A 20,274-nucleotide genomic window follows, 5' to 3' on the forward strand; every position below is an offset into this window, starting at 1 on the left:
TGGTCTTGGAGCGTCTTTTGAGATCCTGCATTCTCTACCATCTGTTTTGGTAGGGCTCCACGCATTGAACTGAGACGCTTAGCAGAAGCCTGGATGCTTCTTGCGAGCTGGCGAATACCTTCATTGATGGTTCGCCTAGACTTGTCTGTTAGCTGCTGTAACAGGTCTTCAATAAGCTTTTCATGGCGATCCCATGCCTGCTTGTGCGCCATACCTCCATTCGACGCGCTAGGCTCCGTCACATGTTGAGTCTGAGACTCTGCTCCACTTGTAGCATCAGAGGCCAAGTAGTCCGCCTTTGAAAAGTGTGATGGTTGGCTCTTCCCAGAATCCAAGGAGCCGGCATTGGCCACCGGGACTTGCACCCGATCGGAACCAAAGGTAGGATTTACCTCTCAAGAGGGGTTACCACCTGGGATATTTTCGTGTTATCATCACTACTGATGATTTTAAGTTTGGCTGTTAAACAGAGCCACTGCAAACTTTGTAAGGCTGTTACAGGGAGCCCACCCTGCCCACCACTTTTAGAGTTGGGTTTCTCGGAAGGTATTGGTCCGCGCCGACGTATTTTATTTAGTTGATACCCTGTGTGTCAAACCAAAGGTTGAAACAGGGAGGGCTTTCTGCCATCCGCCACCTGCATACGCGCTACGTTGCAGCACCTTCCAAACTGCGAAAACTCTCAGGTAGTAGAGGCGTTCCTACGCTGAAAGGATCCGTAGTGTGTGTGTGTGTGTGTGTGTGTGTGACCAAAATTTTGTCCAACGATATCTTCTGAACAAATGAAGCGATTCCAATTTTTTTTTTTCAATCGATGCGTTTTGATGTAACTTATAACTGATTAGATTATGAGATCGATCGCCTCAGCGGTTTGTCAGTTATTCGCATAAAACATGTGAAAAAATGACGATTTCTTGGAAATTCAATGATTTCATCCGGAGAAATGATGTCATTCGCGTTTTTGTTATTGCAATCGATGCGTGTTGATGTAACTCGGTGCTTATCAGTGTATGAAGAAGATCGTCTCACCGGTTGGTTAGTTATTCGCATAAAACATGTAGAAAATGACAATTTCGTGAAAATTCAATGATTCTATCCGAAGAAATCTTATCATTCTCATTTTTTTTTATTTCAATCGATGGGTATTGATGTAACTTAGGAGTAATCAGTGTATGAAGCCGACCGTGTCAGTGGTTTATTAATTATTCGCATGGAATATGTGTGAAAATGACAAAAATTCAAATATTTTATGCCGAGAAATGATGTGATTATTATCTTTTTTTCAATCTATGAGTATTAAAAAAAACTTCGAACCGATGAGTATATGAGGACGATTTCCTCAGCAGTTTCTTAGTTATTTGCATAAAACATGTGAAGGAATGACAATCTCTTCAAAATTCATTGTATTCACCTAGAAAAATTACTTCATTCNTGATACCCTGTGTGTCAAACCAAAGGTTGAAACAGGGAGGGCTTTCTGCCATCCGCCACCTGCATACGCGCTACGTTGCAGCACCTTCCAAACTGCGAAAACTCTCAGGTAGTAGAGGCGTTCCTACGCTGAAAGGATCCGTAGTGTGTGTGTGTGTGTGTGTGTGTGTGACCAAAATTTTGTCCAACGATATCTTCTGAACAAATGAAGCGATTCCAATTTTTTTTTTTCAATCGATGCGTTTTGATGTAACTTATAACTGATTAGATTATGAGATCGATCGCCTCAGCGGTTTGTCAGTTATTCGCATAAAACATGTGAAAAAATGACGATTTCTTGGAAATTCAATGATTTCATCCGGAGAAATGATGTCATTCGCGTTTTTGTTATTGCAATCGATGCGTGTTGATGTAACTCGGTGCTTATCAGTGTATGAAGAAGATCGTCTCACCGGTTGGTTAGTTATTCGCATAAAACATGTAGAAAATGACAATTTCGTGAAAATTCAATGATTCTATCCGAAGAAATCTTATCATTCTCATTTTTTTTTATTTCAATCGATGGGTATTGATGTAACTTAGGAGTAATCAGTGTATGAAGCCGACCGTGTCAGTGGTTTATTAATTATTCGCATGGAATATGTGTGAAAATGACAAAAATTCAAATATTTTATGCCGAGAAATGATGTGATTATTATCTTTTTTTCAATCTATGAGTATTAAAAAAAACTTCGAACCGATGAGTATATGAGGACGATTTCCTCAGCAGTTTCTTAGTTATTTGCATAAAACATGTGAAGGAATGACAATCTCTTCAAAATTCATTGTATTCACCTAGAAAAATTACTTCATTCGCATTTTTTTTCCTCCATGGTAAGTCGAATTCGTCCCCAACCACCAAGAATTGGAAATTCGATTTTTTTATCAAGAAATTAACAAAATGAAATTCCAACGATTTTTTTTTTTCTTCGAAATACTTTTTTAACTTCCCGATCCGAAGTGAGGAAGTTATTGTAATGACCCCGAAAATCGAATGTGGAATTTCGATTTCTCCACATTTCTCGACCTCGGGAATCATACTGATACATTTTTGGAGACACGTTCGTGTGTGTGTGTGTGTGTGTGTGTGTGTGTGTGTACGTATGTGACCAAAATTTTGTCCATCGATATCTCCTGAACGAATGAAGCGATTAATTTTTTTTTCCTTCAAACGATGCGTGTTCATGTAACTTATAACTCATTAATTTATGAAAACAATTGACTCAGTGGTTTTTTATTTATACGCATAAAACTTGTAAAAAAATGCCAAAAAACGTTAATTTCATAGAAATTCGACCATTTTACTTAAGGTAACGATGAGATTTGAATTAATTTTGTGTACTCGATGCGTCTTTACATAACTTGATTCTCATTGGATTTTGAGGGAAATCGCCTCAGTGGTTGTTGAGTTTTTTAAAGAAAACTTTCGAATTTTGCCATTTAAAAAAAAAGAAAGTTGGAAAATTTTAGAGTGGGTTAACTTCGAAGTTGCAAAATTTTGAAATGGGTCAACTTCGAAGTTGCAAATTTTTAAGTGGATCAGCTTCGGAGTAGACAATTTTGAAGTGGGTCAAGTAAAGTGGGTTTAACTCAAACTTGATTGAAGTTTGTGTTGACTAAAATTGCAAATGCATTCTTTGCGAAATCACCCTAAGGGTAATGCCATAATGGATGCAATGCTAAACGCATACAATAATTATCCAACTGTTTTCGGAATATTTCTGACATTGACTAGCGTTGCGTATAGCGTGTGTTGCATTCACTGTGGCATGACCCCAGCCTTTATTAAATCTGCGAAGAAACTTTTCTACTATGGGTATTTCCTCGGAGAAATGTGAGAAAAAGATTGAATAAATACATAAGAAAAAAATTAATGAAAGAAAAAACAAATGCTCGGGAAGTTATTGGTGCGACCCGTAATGGGACACACCCAATTCCACCAACCCCTACCGATCATACCACAAAGAGGGAGCGCGACCGGCCCTGATTTTTATACATATTTGTGGAAATGATCCTTAGAACATATTTAAAATGTTCGCAAACACAGATCACCTGGAACGTATGAAAAATTAATTCCTGAATAAATTAATTCTTTACTGGGAAGGGGCAGCAGATGTCAAGAAGAAGCAGATGTTAACCACGGGTACAGGAGGAGCCGAATCCTGGACCTCAATCTTCAGTACCGGTATTCGGTATGCACCACGACGTTCAACAGCGTACACCGAATTTTAATGGAATCTCCCACCACAAATGGAGCAGTTTTTTGTCACAGAAACCATCGCAAAAAATCCGCGAGCACTTGTCTCCACGAAAGCAGGAAAGCAGACTGAATGAGATTACCATCTGCAACGTTTCCACCGGAGTGGAATCAGCGCAGCGGATGCAACCCGACATCTTCGTCAGGAACACAGGCTTTGAAACCAGAGAGTTTCAACCCAACTCGCTAAGAAGTTGGGAAACTCACTTTGGGGTATAGAGCTCCAAACTTTTTTGTCTGATCCAGTTCGTGAAATATCATGCTAGGTAACATGATTTTCCCAAAAAGAGGGGAAGAGAATGGACCAGGAAATGGTCGAAGAATTATCATTCATAGGGACACTCATACGACCATTGCGGAAAACCATCCAGAGTTAAACTCCAGGAAACGAGAGGAATGATTTCCTAACGGCAAGAAACGCTTAAGGATAATAGGGCATTACGTAAAAAAAAGTGATAAAAATCTGAATAATTTTTTTTGGATTAAGTTTATCCTAAAAAAAATTCAGTAAAAGTTTCAAGCACTTTAGAAAGCTTTGGTAGGAGATAATTGAGTTTTAAAATTAACATAGGTTCTTATGGGAAAAAGTGGTAAAAAAATTGTATAGGCTTAAAAAAAGGTGATAAAAATCTGAAACTTTTTGGGTATACCGGGAAAAATTATTCAAATTTTTTGGATTAATTTTTACAGTCATTAGGAAGCTTTTCCATTTTTAAATAGATTATTTCACCTGTTGGATACGGAAAATTGAGAGGATATTTATTTTTAATATTCGATCAATTTCCCTGACCGGGCAATAAAATAAATATTTTTATTTAGGATGGGATTCTTACCTTTAAAGTGCTTGGCACATCTGTCAATTGAGAGAATTGAGGATTATAATAATGACTTCAATAATATTAACACCGATTCATTGAGACGTGAATTTATCATTTATTTCTAGCCAAATATTTATCTTGCAACATTTACAATTTAGGGAAACAACTTAATCGAACTTCTAGTTGGTGCTAATTAATAACTATTCGGAACAAATACTATCCGTCTTCTATTCTTTTCTATTTAGTTACTTTCGCGAAAATTCTATTAGGCCCACTTTAGAGAGAGAAAACAAAGAGGAATCCCGCACGACAGATTAACGTGATATTTAGGGTACTCACTCTTCAGTTCTCGAACTCGCTGCACTCGAACACTTGCCTTGGAATTTCCGAACAATGTATTTGTAGAGATTATTTTGAGCCCCCGATCATCGAAAGCCGCAATGTGCTCGTAACGAGTAATTTTGCACCCCGTCAGCCGAGCAATGAACTCCAATAATCGGTTGGACGTGATTTTAATAACTTTTTAAAATATACCGCGGGATCGACCACTACGAAGGTCTGCGTAATTGTGATCAGCTAATCCCGATACTCGGGTCACTATGATAAACGCCGGGCAGAATTTCTAACTAATTCCGGGATCAGGTATCTAGTGATCGCGAGGAGTTTGCCCCTTTCACGTTCTTAATTTCGAAGCTAGGACAAGACTAAATTTAATTTTTATCAGTGATTTTGGCGAATGTTCGAGTCGAGTTGAACGTCCGAGTTCACGTGATGCTGATTTTGCATCATTTCGACATTAATTTCGCCTAACTTGGTATATTCCGCGGGTGAAGCCGTGTTTGCCGTTGCAAAATTGTGGAGTTCGTTGAATCGATTTTGCCAGTATATTCTTTGTTCTAAAAAAAAGAGGAAGTGCATTCCATGAAATAATTCTGGAATGTTTTATTTTAATGATTTTTTTTTTGAAAATTCCCAAACACAACACACTAGTCTAGTTACAAAAATTCTCACTCTCGTTCAACGTGGCAACGCCGTAGTGACCTCACGCGGCGGCGTCAAATTCAAATGTGTATCAGTGGTATACCAGCTTACCGAGGTAATTGCTTTACACGTGACACATTCAATTGCGAATAAGGAAGCTAAACCCACTCACTTCTCCGATGTAATTTTTGATAAATAGAGTACCTCTCCGCACTTTCTGCATTTTTGATTTTCACTCAGTTTTGATGTCAATCAAACGTCGCCCATGAACCAAGTGGAGATTAGCACTCGTCTCGGGGAGAGTATTGCTGATTTCTGCATTCATTTTGTTTCTTTTTCTTTTATCCGCTTCTACTTGGCTTAATCTCTGTTGATAAATGCTTTCCGTCACATGTTTTCGCTTCCACAAAAACATTTTTTTACCATTTTAATCAAATATAATTTTACACGGATCACTGGAAGCCATGACATTTCTACTTACAGACATACATATACTCGACTACGCTGAGGAGCCCATGAGTGGATGACAGGCATGCGCACTACGGCGCTTCTTGCTACGTTGTCAAATTTAGGGAGAGTTACTGCTAGTGAAAATTCTCTAGCTGGGGGAATATCGATGTTAGCTTAGATGCACCACTTTTTTCGTAAGCTAAAATGGGTTGTAATGCCCTAACATCTTTAAAGAACGAATTTTCCGGATTTGTGTGTACAACATACACCCGTGGAATTCGTCATAAGATACCTGACAGGGTATTCAATCTGCTGAATCAGCAGTATGAGGCGCGACAGAAGAGTCAAGCAGACAACGTGCACATTGCAGCTATCCCCAAGAAAACTCGGTTTTCATCCGAAAACTGCAAATTGCTTAGAATTTTATCGGAAAATTCAACGATTGAAATAATTGAAAATATTATCAGAGGATTTTCCCAAGTTCGATTAGATTTTGAGAAAAAACGCGATTTCTTCAGAGAGATTCCATTTCAAGACCTAATTTTTTATTTAAATGTCCAAATTTTCACGTTATTAGGAGATTTTAAGAGAACCAAGATTTTAAGAGAACCACCATTTTCAGAAAAATGAATTTTAGTTTTTAGGGAAAATTCAATGAATGATTAATTTTTATAATGTAATTGAATATTTTGGAATATCTGGAAAATTGTAAAATTGTATCAGAGAAGAAAATTTCCAATAATAGAAGTTTTCTTCCCTAACGGAGATAAATGTTATGCCCCAGAATAATATTATAATATTGAACTATTTATTTATTTCAAAATTGAAGAAGTTGAACGATCAGTGAAGTTCAACTCATTTCACTCATTATTTTACCAACTCAGCGTTCATTTGCCACACTGTTTACCAGTGTCGTAACGTGAAACGCTTAATTATTATATAAGCTAGACTCACGAATATTCGAGAGGCCAATTGTCACCGTAAATTAAGCTTAATACGTATTTTGTATCATCTTGTAATTTCCACATAATTATCCCATCTGGATAATTACGAGTTAATTTGAATAAATAAAACACATCTTTTTTCATCAAGTAAAATGCCGGATTTCAGTATCTACTCACTCTAGGGAGATTTATCTCAAGGAAGCAGAACCCAGGGATTCATTACTAACACATTAATGTTTGATCATCCCTCATTTTATCCTTCTTCGTTCGACCCATCCCCGTTTAACCCTATCACTTTTTCCCGTTTGATTCTTCTCATTATTTAACTTTTTTTTATTTCAGTCGATAAAAAAAATAACGAGTAACAAGTCTCCGTTAAGAAACGAATACTTTCTTATATTGCAACGAATACTTTTGGGACATGAAAATAACGAGATTGCAGATCTCTAATCAAGAATGCTGATCCTTCAAAAACCAAAGCAGCGGCTAAGAAATCATCCTCGAAGAAGTGACTTGAACGCAGTAATTCAATTCAACCATGAGTAAAACCAAACGTTGGTGAGTTTTTCAAAGACATCGTATTGAAATCTCGATATGCAATCCCCCTCTCCCCGTCAATTTTTCAGTAAAAATTTGCTATATCCTTCAGTTTTTCAAGGATATCTCCAAAACTAAGAAAGATAGCGAATTTTTACTGAAAAATTGGAGGGGCGGAGGGGAGAGAAGTGGTCTTGAATTTTCGATGTACAAAATACAATGATGGAATGATCTCCTTGCAGTAGTGGAAGGTGACCCGTGGGACCAGCCATAAAAAACGATAAAAGTCAGCAGATTTCATCGCCCTCGTGTCCGAAACTCATGAAGAAAATAGTCACAGTGCTGTTCCCGCAACAACCAGAGCTCTATCGTATTGTTGAATGACGAGTGGATGTTTTGGTTCCACCAATAACTGAGAAACCACCAAGGCTCCTGGACTGGATCGAGTATTCAATGTTACACTGCTATTACCCATCCACGCAAAGCTCAGACAGGTCTTGGACGCATACAACGAGTTTCTTAAGGAGGAAATTTCCCCTGTTACGTGGAGGTAACAATGGCTTGTCTTACTCCCGAAAGGGAAATAGTGGCCGGATGAACCGTCATCACACCATCCCCTCTGTATCGTCGATACCGATGGCAAGATTCTCGAATACATTGTCCACAGGAAAATAGAAGCAGCTATCGAACCACCGTTTGCCGAAAACCAGTCCGTTTTCGGAGTGGCTGATCTACTCCCGATCTCATCAACCTCGTCATCGATACACCCAAAGGAGCGATGTCAGAGACGAGAGGGCTCATGGGCACAAAAACGTACTGTCTAGTAGCGACACTGGACATCAAGATTCCTTTAAGTCAGCCAGATGGGACTGTATTATGAAGGCTCTGATACAGTTCAATGTACTTAAAAACCTGCGGAAGGTGGTGGACAATTACTTCACTGGAACGGTTCTCCAGGACGATACGGAATGTGGTCCTCGAGTGTGCAGAGGCACTGAAGATGTGCCGCAGGGCTTAGGATTAGGTCCCCTTCTGAAACTGACATTGCCATGTGATGTGATTCTGGCGTTTGCAGATGACGTGACTGTAGTCATCGTGGCGAAACAACTGGAGGAGATCAAACTTTTTATCAACATGACCTTCAGGGAAATTCGCCGCTGAATGGACAACGTAGACCTGTAGTTGGCGGAATACAAAACAGAGATCGTGTTGATCACCAGTAGGAAGTAAGTCGAAACTATAATCCTGTATGTCGGGGACTACGACCTCCCTTCCCAGTCGTTCATTGGGAACCTGGGGGTAATGACTGACGCGCGACTTAACTTCAAGCAGAAAGAAGAACGCGTGGGTGCCAAGGCGTCACATCGATATTCACATACGGTATTGCGATCTGGGTTTCTGCGCTGCTATTGCAGGAATCACGGTGGCAGTGTGCGTCATCGAAGTATTAGTCGAAAAACGAAGGTCTCTGTTTTGACGGAGGATATCGGAAGTACTGGGCGCAACGGAACTCAGCGCAGAAGAGAGGCGTAATAGTTGGCAACGGTGGCAGTTGTAGTGGGACACATCGCCTAATGACAAATAGACTTACCGCTTGATCCCGCTGGTAGATGTCTGATTAAAACGCAACGATGGGGAGGTCAATTACTACCTGACACAAATGCTGTCAGAACATGAGTGCTTGCGGGCGTATCTTAAGAAATTTAAACACGAGAATTCCCCGGAATATCGTGCCTGCACAGGAATTGAAGAAGACGCCGACCATGTGTTCTTCACTTGCTCCCACCTCACCATGATTTGCGATATCTGGGAGTGTACACTTGGAGACAACGTCCGGCCTGCGAATTTGGTAGAAGTCATGCTCTCACCGAAGGCAACCTGGGACGCAACGAGCAACTTTGGGGCAGAATTCATAAAGGAATTCAGAAGTGAGGAACGCAAGCATAAAGTTGCAGAATAGACGAGGAATCTATTTTAATCTCCTACCCTCACTCAACAACTTATAAGGGAAACTAGGTAGGTGTCCGCCTCCGATTTTGATGAAGTTTATATATTTTATAGAGGACTCAAAACTAAGTGACACGCATTTTTTTTATCGGCCCATACGAGGATTTAGGGGGTGAAACTGCCCTCTAAATGTGCCCTCTCAGCGTAGTTTTTCAATTGCGCACATAAGGAGAATGTTCAAATGAATGCTTTTCAGTATAACGGGAAGCTCATGAAGAATGATGAAAATAGAACTTGAAATCATCCGTGAGGGGTAAAATTTGGGGGGTAAACTACCCCCGTGAAAAGTCATTTTTTCAGTTGAAAAAACTACTGCTCCCAACTTCATGAAACCAAATTCATTTGAAAGTGCATGAAAAAATACAAAATACGTTTTTTTACATTTTTTTTTAAATTGCAATTCTAAGGCAAAAAGTTCAATTTCCTGGAACTTGGTCACTTCGAAATTTTCACAGTATAAGACAAAGCTCACGGGGAATGATGAGAAAAACAATTGAAATCGTTTCAGAGGACGAAATTTGGAGGGCAAACTACCCCCATGAAGAGTCATTTTTGTAATTGGGAAAAATTATGTTCCAGAAATGGTGGGTTGTATCGTGTGTTGTTGAGGTTGCCAATTGTATGTGTTGTTGAAGTTACCAATTGTACTATACACGCCACTTGTTTTGTGCCCTCCTCAGCTAAAGTCCGTCCCGAATGGATTTCTAATTGGAAACTACTTCGATCAGAATTGTAGATGTTTTCTGGGCTGAAAGTATCAAAATATGGCTGAACTTTTTGGAATACGTCGGATTGGTTTTGTAAAGCTTCTCCATTCTCTAATTTTTTCCGCATAATGAATTCGTAAATCTTTCGACATATAATAGAATGTACCCTTTGAAAATAATGTAGCCACCAGTGCGAAGCCTTAAAACGAATTGTATTGAATCCTATTTCTTTCTGGGGTTGTAGAGCCCACCTTCGAAGTTCAGTGTCGTGAACGATCAATCTGACATCAATACCATTTTCCATATTTTTCAATGTGTACTCCGAAGTACGTTTCGACTCCTCTATATATATGCCTCCTTTATTTATTTTGTGCTCCCAGTGTCGTAATTGTCAGCTCGATTTCACCTTTTTGAATCGATGTGCAACAGTTTTTACAGAGAGATTTTCCTTCGCTTTTGCACCTCTCCAGTATTCCACTGCTCTCTGTTTATAATCAAAGTCTATAGGTTTCTCATCTTCCGAACAACTTTCAGATGATTCTTTAGTATGTGGTTGAAATTCTTTATCTTTAATCACCAGCATTTCTATATCTTTATAGGGCTCTTGAAAATCCAGAGATGTTTCTTCAATCATTTCAACGCCATTGTATTCCTCCATGGATTGAATTAATATGCTTTGGGAGGTGTCCGCTAATTTACGTTCCTCATTATACACTTGCATTTCAGCGAGATTGAGAACTTCATATGTTGTCATGAGAAGTCGGATAACGTTGATTGGATTAACTTTTATTATGACACCGGCACAATAACACGACACCCCTGATTGTGATTGCATGCGGAATGCGAAGGCAAAAGACCAATATGCAAACCAAATGTTATTTTTAAATAAGTGAGGAGACATTCCGATTGATATTTTTATCACTACCGCCTACTTTTTCGATCGACTCTGCATTATTGTGGAAAATATCATTATTATAATGGGTTGGGGAAAAAGTAATTTCGGTTCTTCCTAATAGATGGCATTAAAGTTGTATATCTCTAGTAATGCTTATTCAATGAAGCCATACATGCCATACATACTAGCTATGGCATGTTTAGAAGTTTACAGTCTATAGAACATCCTAGAGTATAAAGTAGCGTCATTCGTTTACTCATTCAAAAATTATTGCGCTGTGACACATTTTGCTCTTTTACTTCCGAAAAGGTAAAAACTGCAGCGCAGGTTCATCGAAAATTGTGTAGTGTTTATGGTGATGAGTGCTTAAGTGAACGCCAGTATCAGAATTGGTTTGCTCGATTTTGTTCCAGAAAATTCGATCTTAAAGATGAACCTCGCCCTGGTCGGCCAACCGTTGGAAAAGTCGATGAAATTCTTAATGAAATCGAGGGAGACTGACATATTTCATCTCGCGACATTGATACGGAACTAAACGTCGACCATAAACCAGTTTTGAACCATTTACATAAGACTGGATACCAAAAGAACCTCAATACTTAGGTTCCACATGAATTAACGTCGAAAAATTTAATGGACCGAGTTTCCATTTGTGAATCCCTGCTGAAACGAAACGAAATCGAGCCATTTTTAAAACAAATGATTACGAGCGATGACAAGTGGATCACGTACGAGAATAATGTGCGAAAGAGATCGTGGTTAAAGACCGGAGAAGCTTCACAAACAGTTGCGAAGCCCGTATTGACGCCAAGGAAGGTGATGCTGACTGTTTGGTGGGATTGGAAGGGTATTATTCATCATGAGCTGCTCGAACCTGGCCAAACCATTAATTCGACTGTCTACTGTCAACAACTAATGCGACTGAAGCAGGCGATTGAAAAAAAAAACGGCCAGAATTGATCAATAGAAAAGGCGTCGTCTTCCATCACGACAATGCTAGACCGCACATATCTTTAGTGACTCGTCAAAAACTGAGAGAGTTTGGCTGGGAAGTTTTGATGCATCCACCGTATAGCCTTGATTTTGCCCCGTCGGACTATCATTTGTTCCGGTCTCTGCAAAACTCTCTTAATGGTGTAAAGCTGGGTTCAGAAGAGGCTTGTGAAAATCACTTGGTTCAGTTTTTCGCCCAAAAACCTCAGAAGTTCTACAGTTACGGAATTATGGTTTTACCAGAAAGGTCATCGATCAGAACAGCACACATATCACTGATTAGTGTTTAAAATTTATATTAACAAGCTCACTTTGAAAAACATGAAAAAAACCGAAATTACTTTTTCTGCAACCCAATATATCCTCGCTAAAATTTCATTAAACACAATATAAGCATCGAAGTCGCAAGATCGTCTCATTTACATGTTATCTTCAATTCAATATAGTCTATGCCATTATCGACCACAAATTTTTTTTAGGAGAGATCCAGAAAAGTCAGTCGGTATTTTTCATGCTCTTTCAAATCGAAATAATTCCATAAAATTTTGAGCAATAATTTTTCTCAATTACAAAAATTACTTTTCATGGTGGCAGTTTGTCCTCAAAATTTCACCTTCGAGGACCATTTCAATTGAGCTTTGTTTTATACTGCGAAAAATTTCGAAGTGACCAAGTTCCAGGAAATTGATGAAGAACAAAAAATTCCACGAGAATTAGAATTTAGAGAGAAATAATTCCGCACGGCCTAGCCGGGATACGAACCCGGGTCTCCCAGTTAGGCGCCGAGTACTCTCCCGACTAAGCTAACGGGTACTACGGAAATTTACTCTCCAAATTCGCCTCACACACCGCCTAACCTCCTTTAGGCATTATATAATTCTCAGAGAATTATAATTTAGAGAGAAAAAATCCCGCACCGGGATTTATTTTTGTTGCCATTGAATTGCAATTTTTAAAGAATGCAAAAAGGCGCATTTTGCATTTTTTTATGTACTTTCAAATGAAATTGGTTTCATGAAATTCCGACCATTAGTTTTTTTATTGAAAAAATGACTTTACACGGGGGTAGTTTGCCCTCAAATTTCACCCCGCGAAGATGATTTCAATTTCTATTTTCATCATTCTTCATAAGTTTCCTGTTATATTGCAAAACATTTGTCGAAACATTCTCCGTATGTGCGCCGACTCCACAGGCATTCTTTGAATGATGTGGGGGTGTCACTCAATTATACATTCTTCTCATAACATCGTGAAATAAATTTCAAAGGAACGAATAAATTGGAGTCCTCATCTTTCAACTTATTCCTCGAATCAATTTGCAATAAAACTTTAATAGTAAGACTATGATTGATCCTTTTTATCACCTCTTTCGATGCACATTCGTCCACTTTAATTGATAAAATACGATGGAATCCAGCGTTTCTACTCTCTCTATCGTTTTATTGTTCCCTAGCTTGTCTTTCCCGTTTCTTCGGCATCATTTCACCTATCAAAGAACAGGAATTGAACAAAAATTAAATCACGAGTTATAGAGTTGATACAAACAGGGATTTTCTTATCATGAAGGGACTATTGATACGGGTGCATTCGTTCGTGGTGCGTGGGTATGCTAAAATATAATCAACACATTCTCCGGGCTTTTGAAGCACGCGTGGCTTTATGTGGAACGACTATAGAAGAATGACAGCGTCTCCAGTTCCAACTGAAGGAAGAGACTATTAAGAATTATTGCGAGTTGAAAACGATCTTTCGATCATTATCCTCAGTTTCAAATTTCAATTCAAGCAGTTTGTTTGCTTCCGAAGGGAAGCATTATATTCGATTCAATTAAAATGTCCAATTTAAAAATCCAGGTATCAAATTAATATATTAATATAATGCGTTCAATTTACCTAATAGAAGTTCTAATTTGAGGGCATCATCCTATCCATGCTGGTAAAAAGTGAAGCGAATTAAGAGTAAGTTCTGTACAATTGATTTGATTCTCAAGTTCATTCGTATCGATTCCCTTAAATACTTTCGATATTTGTAACAAAATAGCCAAATCAGCAACTTACTTTTTAATCCAATGAAATAGGATCCAGCGAAATTTTCGTATATTATAGTTGTGAGAAGGATACCATATGTTTCGATCATAATTGGTCAATTGAAACATGCGTCTTTGTGACATGATGAAGCGATAGTTATGCGTTTCCTAATTTGCTCAACAGCCGCTACCCACATGGATGTAACTTGTACACGGGTAATGGGTGTAAAAGGTCAGTTACCTCGAGCGTCATACTTTTTGTCCACTATACGAAGAAATAAATACCAGAAAAAGGGCTGTACTACCATGGTAATTTTCAGCTTCCCGACTCGATTGGAAGAAGTTATTGTAATGACTCTAAAAATTGAATGTGGAAATTTCATTATTTTCAATATTTATTCAGACATGTATCGTCTCGTGACCTTTTACACCTAGATCCCTCGCATTTGCTGTAAAGTGAAAAACTGTCAATTGAGAACGCGAAGGTGGCGCCATCTTGCGGCGGCGTACTGAAATGATCTGATAGGGTAAAAAGGGGTTTTTTGATTGAAATTAAATAAATGAGGATGGGACAATCATTTTCTGGCTGAATGAAAGACTAAAATTATTTTGTATGAGTAGAGGGCATGCTTGAGGATGTTCCGGGTGCCCTCTGCTACACCAGAACTCAGATTATAATCTTCTTCGCGGAAAAATCATGTTCCTGGAGTCGGCGGTGCACTCCTGTCGGAATCCACGTGGTGCCGATGACCACGGGATATTTAGATCATGCACCAAGCCATTCCTGGACATTTTGTAAACAATTGCTCGAGGAAAAAACAGGCTCGGGGAAACTCTGGGGCATGTGCATATTCAAATGCACGGGATCCTGATGACCACTGGATATCTGTAACACCTCCAAGTCATTCCTGGAAATTTTTTTAATAATTCCTCGGGGAATGGGAGAATTCTTTATCGAATCCACGTGGTCACGATGACCACAGCTCATTCAATTTACGCTCCACGTCGATTTTATCAATTGTTTAAACAATTCCTCGGGGAATGAGCGTATACATAGAACCGCCGAATAATGCTTCATCAAATCCATGTGATCGCGATGACCACTGGTCATTTAATCCAGGCACCGAAAGGTTTTCATTAATTTTTTAAACAATTCCACGTGAAATGAGCGAATTTTTGCCATCGTCGAACAGTCCTTTATTGAATCCACGTAGTCACGATGACCACTGGCCATTAAATTCACGCACCGAGTCGGTTTCATTGTTTTATTCCATTAGGCCTGATAAACCGCGATTCTAACCTCGCCTCGCTCGGTAAGATCGCGGTTTTCGGGCCCAACGACATAAAATATCGTATGTCACACGGCGATAAAAGCTGTGACCTTTTCCTAATTTCAATTAAAGTAATACCTGAAATGATGAGAGGGTAATTGAAAGAAAAAGGGCAAATAAGGGGTTAAGTATAAATCATGAAATATATTCTCTGAACTTTACAATTAATAGATCGTCAGAAGACGTCAAAAAGGCCTTTACTTGAGATCTAGGGGAGTGGGGGAGGCCAGGCAACTTTTGTACACGTAAAAAGGGGATGACTCTAATGCAGAAAAAAGGGGAGAAGCTAGTCGTGTCGAGGGAATGCAACTAAATATACAAATAGTAACTGAAGGGGAAAAAACAAGAGAGTGTAGGCTCACCGTTGGGGGGAATGAAAAGAAATACTGTTTGAGGCGAGGGGGAAATGAGGGGGACAACTCGTACTCACGACTTCCAGTTGTGGTTTGGACGTCCAAAACTAATCCAGGTCCTTCCGCAATTCCTGAGATGGAGCCTTCGTTCCTCCTCTCTGACTCCAGGGGCACAGTAACTAGAGCCGGGATGAGCTCGGGCACCAAAAATCCTCTTTTCTCCAATCCAACGGTCCAACGATCAAACTTCGGGGTATTTGCACTTTCTCGTCGACTAACTTGGGGCGCACGTGGCAGTGTCCAGGACAGCTGTTACACGAGTGCCGCTTCTTCTCTCTCCCGTCTTTTCCTTCGCCTCGTTCGTGAGGATTCGCGGATAGTCGAGATCTTCTGGTCATCTTCGTGGATGATCGGGGCTAATCATAGTGGTTAGATTGTGCCCACGATCACCATCCAGGGATGTGTAGATGGGGATTATCGAGGGCGGTGGGTTGTCTAGGCCTATGTATGGGTGGTTTTGGGGGGCAACGGCTCCTTCGGTTGATCAAATAGAGCCGGAACTGTTGTCTTCCTTCGGCGGCTGACGTCGTAGACTCCAGGGGCGAGGGTAGAGGGGTAATGCGGAGAAAATCGAGGGAAGGGGTATCCAATGGTGGCGGGATTTTACTATTTAGGGGGCAGTGTGTAGTTGGGCAAAAATGTGTGTAAAAATAATAGAAAAATAAATAAATATGCCTCGTCACAAAGCATTATCTGGCGAATGTGATTATAATCCGAGTCGAAGGCGAGCCACATTCTCCAGATAATACTTTTATCGCCTGATGACATAATATACTATTTTTTAACAATTCCTCGGGGAATGAGTGGGTTTTTGAGGCCACCGAACTAGACTTCATCGAATCCACGCGGCCACGATGACCAGTGATCATTCAATCGGCGCATCGAGTCGGTTTTGTTAATTTCTTAAGCAATGCCTCAGGGAATGAGTGGGTTCTTGCGACCACGGGATAAAACTTGATTGAATCCACGTGGTCACGATGACCACTGGACATTTAATTCACGCACGGAGTCGGTTTTATTATTTTTTGGAACGAGTCCTCAGGGAATGAGTGGGTTTTTGCGACCACTGAATAAAACTTCATTGAATCCACGGGGTCACGGTGACCACTGGTCATTGAATCTATACTTGAAGTCGATTTTATTAATTATTTGAGCAATTCCTCACTGAATGACCAGATTTTTGGGCCCGCAGAATAATACTTCATCAATTCTATATGACCACGATGACCGCTCGTCATTTAATACACACACCAAGTTAATTATGCTTCACTGAATTAACATGATCTCTAGGCTTACACGAGTGAGGTGATTATCTAATTTCGCCCAGCCTGAATCTAAATCCGATAGACCATTGTATGAAATAATTATGTGAATTATTTCCGATTTTTTAGGACATTTTTTAAACCAACGCAAACGTTTCAATTTCTTTATGGCAAAATCCATGTAAAAGAGGCCATAGAGTTTCAAATGAGGATAATTTGAGGCATAAACTTACATATTGATAATAGTGAACGTGGAATTACTCGCAAGAGCCCAACGATAAAGGAGCTTTTTTTTAAATTTTCCATTCATTTGTTAGAAAATTAAAGTGATATTTTTACTAAAAAGAGGGATTTTCGAAATGTTCTAAGGGCGGTCGCAATTGACCGTTTCTCTTGAGATTCTAGTACATGATGCTTTGACTATTTGAGCATTGTTAGAAAAAAAATAAAGTATTTTCCTCACGGGGGAAAATACTCTAAAAAAGAAAATTCCTAAATTTTCCGGCTAGCGTCAGGTGCACAGGTTATCCGATGCGTTTATGAGGGCTGCATACTGAAATGGAGAGGGTTACCGGAACGGTCAGACCCTTCCCCGGAAGGGATTTATCGTTTTATGACACCTAATAATAAACAACAAATTTTTTACATTTTTTCATAATATTCATGCAAATTATACATTTTCAAATTCCTCATAACATGCGTATTCTAACAAAATTTGGTTGATTATTGTATCTTAATTTGAAGGGAAGTTATTATGTTGGAAATTTTAGAGAATATCTTTCAAACTGAAAGAAAAAAAATTCTGAAAAATACTTGATAATTCAGATTTAAAAAAATAATGCACAAGTTATTGCTTTCACAAAAGGATGCTAAGTTACATTTTCAATATTTCATAGAAAAATATAATCATTTAATCTGTATGGATTGAAAATTCCGTCGATTCATTGCTCAGGAAATTTTCTATTGTAACAAACATGTGGAGATGTTCGTTAGGAACACCAAGCGATCTGATAACACCTACCCCTGCGACATTATATGATAAACAGTGATAACGAGCAGAGAGAGAGAGAGAGAAAGAATTTTGGTTTTCCCACTTTGGTGAAGGAATTTTGAGATTAGAGTTTATCCCATTTCGGTGGAGTTTTTGGATATGGAGCAATCCCACTTCAGTGTGGTAATTTATACGATTATCGTTATGATAATTCAGTTTAGAGTTCCTGCTATGCCGTGGTGAATTTTTAGAGTTTTGGAATTTTGGGATTGAGTGTAGAGTACAATTTTTTTGGCAAAATCTGTTAATTACGCGTTTTTGAGGGCCCGTAAAGTCATCACGAAGAAGGACCAACATATCGAGTTATCCGGTTTCTTTATGGGGTTCACCCTATTGTTAATCTTACGGGAAATCGATCAGGTGCGGCTGAAATGCCGGCGCTCCAAATTATAATGGATTTTTACGGCGGTTAACTGGTTACGTTTTAGTTTTTCGGTGAAAGGTCACGTGGAACAAGTGCAATCTTTGTATCCCATGAATTGCCAGGTTGCCTTAGAATTTTGAAAAATGTGGAGAATTTAGTCAGAAGTATTGGTCTTTCAACCCCGTGAATCCAGGAGAACCGACCCGTAGGAGGCGCCAAAAATCCTCGGTAATTTTCCGAACGTCTACCAGTTCGGCCCAGATTACTCATCATTTTATAAAGTTACGTAGAAAATAATTAGAATTGAGTATTTTGTCGCGTTTGAATTCCCCGAAATCATTCGGTAGCGCCATCGAAGCCCACGCTTGTTGTGCCAAACTCTCCGCCAATCAGAGCCCGCCTCTGTTGGCCAGAATTCGCGCTGCAGTTAGTACCCGTGACACTGACCCAGGGCAGTTAGTTCCACGTTGGCCTTCTTAGTAATTAGTCGTGCTAAAGTGAGTCCCCCGCAAGGGCTTACCGCTTAGTTCGTGGTAGTCATTCCTTGGATTATTCGTGCCCTTGGATTAGAGTGTTCAGGATTAAAATGACTTAGAGTATAATGTCCCTATCCCCGTGAGTTTTACGGTGGAAATTGAGTTTTATCCGAGCCATTGATAATGGCGTCGGTTCTTCTCCCTCGTGGTGGATACCCTCTCGTGGCTGCAGCTACGTGCAGTAGATTAACCTCCGAACAATCCCCCGTTCGGCCCCTTAATTTACCATTTTTGGGGTTTAACGGATATTCTGGATTTTTATTCGTATATCTCTCCGATTTTTGATCAGTTATTCCACCTGAATCGGGTCGGTTCCGAGTTCTGATCGCGACTTCCGGTTTCTCCCGGTTATATTTTTGATCCAAATGATCCAAAAATTATGATTTTGCTTTCATGGGCTTCTCTAGACCTTCCCGAGCAATTTGGCTCTGGGTTTCTCGAATTGGACTCTACCGAATTTCCGCTACGGTGAGTTTAGTTCTGCCGACTTTTTAGTTTCCCGCCGTACGTTGTACGTATACCGCTGGGTTTATGTCCTCTCTCTCTCTCTCTCACTCTCACGGGGATTCGCATATCTTTCCCCCAGTTCTCGGAATTCTCGAGTATTTCGAAATTAGTGAATATTTTCATATTACCGTTTGAGGAATTTGATGACCTCACCTTGTAGCCGAGTTAATCGATAATATATTGTCAGGACCAAATATTTCGAGTCAATCTATTATTTTGCGTTTATTAGAAGAAGGCCGATTATTATTGGAATTCTTCCTTTTTTGGCAAGACTATTATGTAAGAGTATGTAAATTCTTTATTTTGAAAAATCTCAATAGTGGAACAAGTAAGGACAATGTCGATCTCTTTCTTTTTTTTGTTTGGTAGTTTTGACCGCCCCATTAACCCGTTTCCACCTGAAATCCACCCCTCTCTCCACAACCTAGCAGACCGAGCGAACCGAGGACTGGTACCTTTCCCCAAAAATCTAGTTTTCTCCCTTTTTGTGAACGTTTTAGAGGTTTTCGAATTAGTTAGAACTGATTTTGTGGACTCCTCCGGTTTGGTAATTCCGGCTAAAAATTACCTGGCGCCCATAGATTTTTGCATTTTTGAGATTCAGGGGAAGAAGGGCGAAGGTAATAGGCATTTTTAACCTCCATGCAAAAATGTCACGTTACACTATTGAAAACTTCAAATTTTCTTTCGTAGAATTTGGTGATAATTCTCGCAATTTCTTCACA

General features: G+C 39.5%; 1 protein-coding gene across 4 annotated transcripts in view; it reads right to left on the reverse strand.

Moving 5' to 3' along the window:
- The window catches only part of LOC107043459 (ras-like GTP-binding protein RhoL), a 217,184-nt gene that overhangs the window by 126,942 nt on the left and 69,968 nt on the right, over positions 1-20,274 (reverse strand). Inside the window, exon 1 of one of the 4 annotated variants that reach the window (XM_015264980.1) lies at positions 13,424-13,483. The exons of 2 other annotated variants lie outside the window; for them this stretch is intronic. In XM_015264980.1, coding sequence (XP_015120466.1) covers positions 13,424-13,439 — 16 coding nt within the window. In that variant the 5' untranslated portion in view covers positions 13,440-13,483. Of the gene's footprint in view, positions 1-4,560; positions 4,604-13,423; positions 13,484-20,274 lie in introns of those variants that run through there. One more of the 4 variants, XM_015264986.2, reaches the window with a different exon arrangement.

Source organism: Diachasma alloeum, unplaced genomic scaffold (genome assembly GCF_001412515.2).
Source record: "Diachasma alloeum isolate Michigan unplaced genomic scaffold, Dall2.0 Dall_scaffold_00580, whole genome shotgun sequence".
NCBI classification, from domain to species: Eukaryota; Metazoa; Arthropoda; class Insecta; order Hymenoptera; family Braconidae; genus Diachasma; species Diachasma alloeum.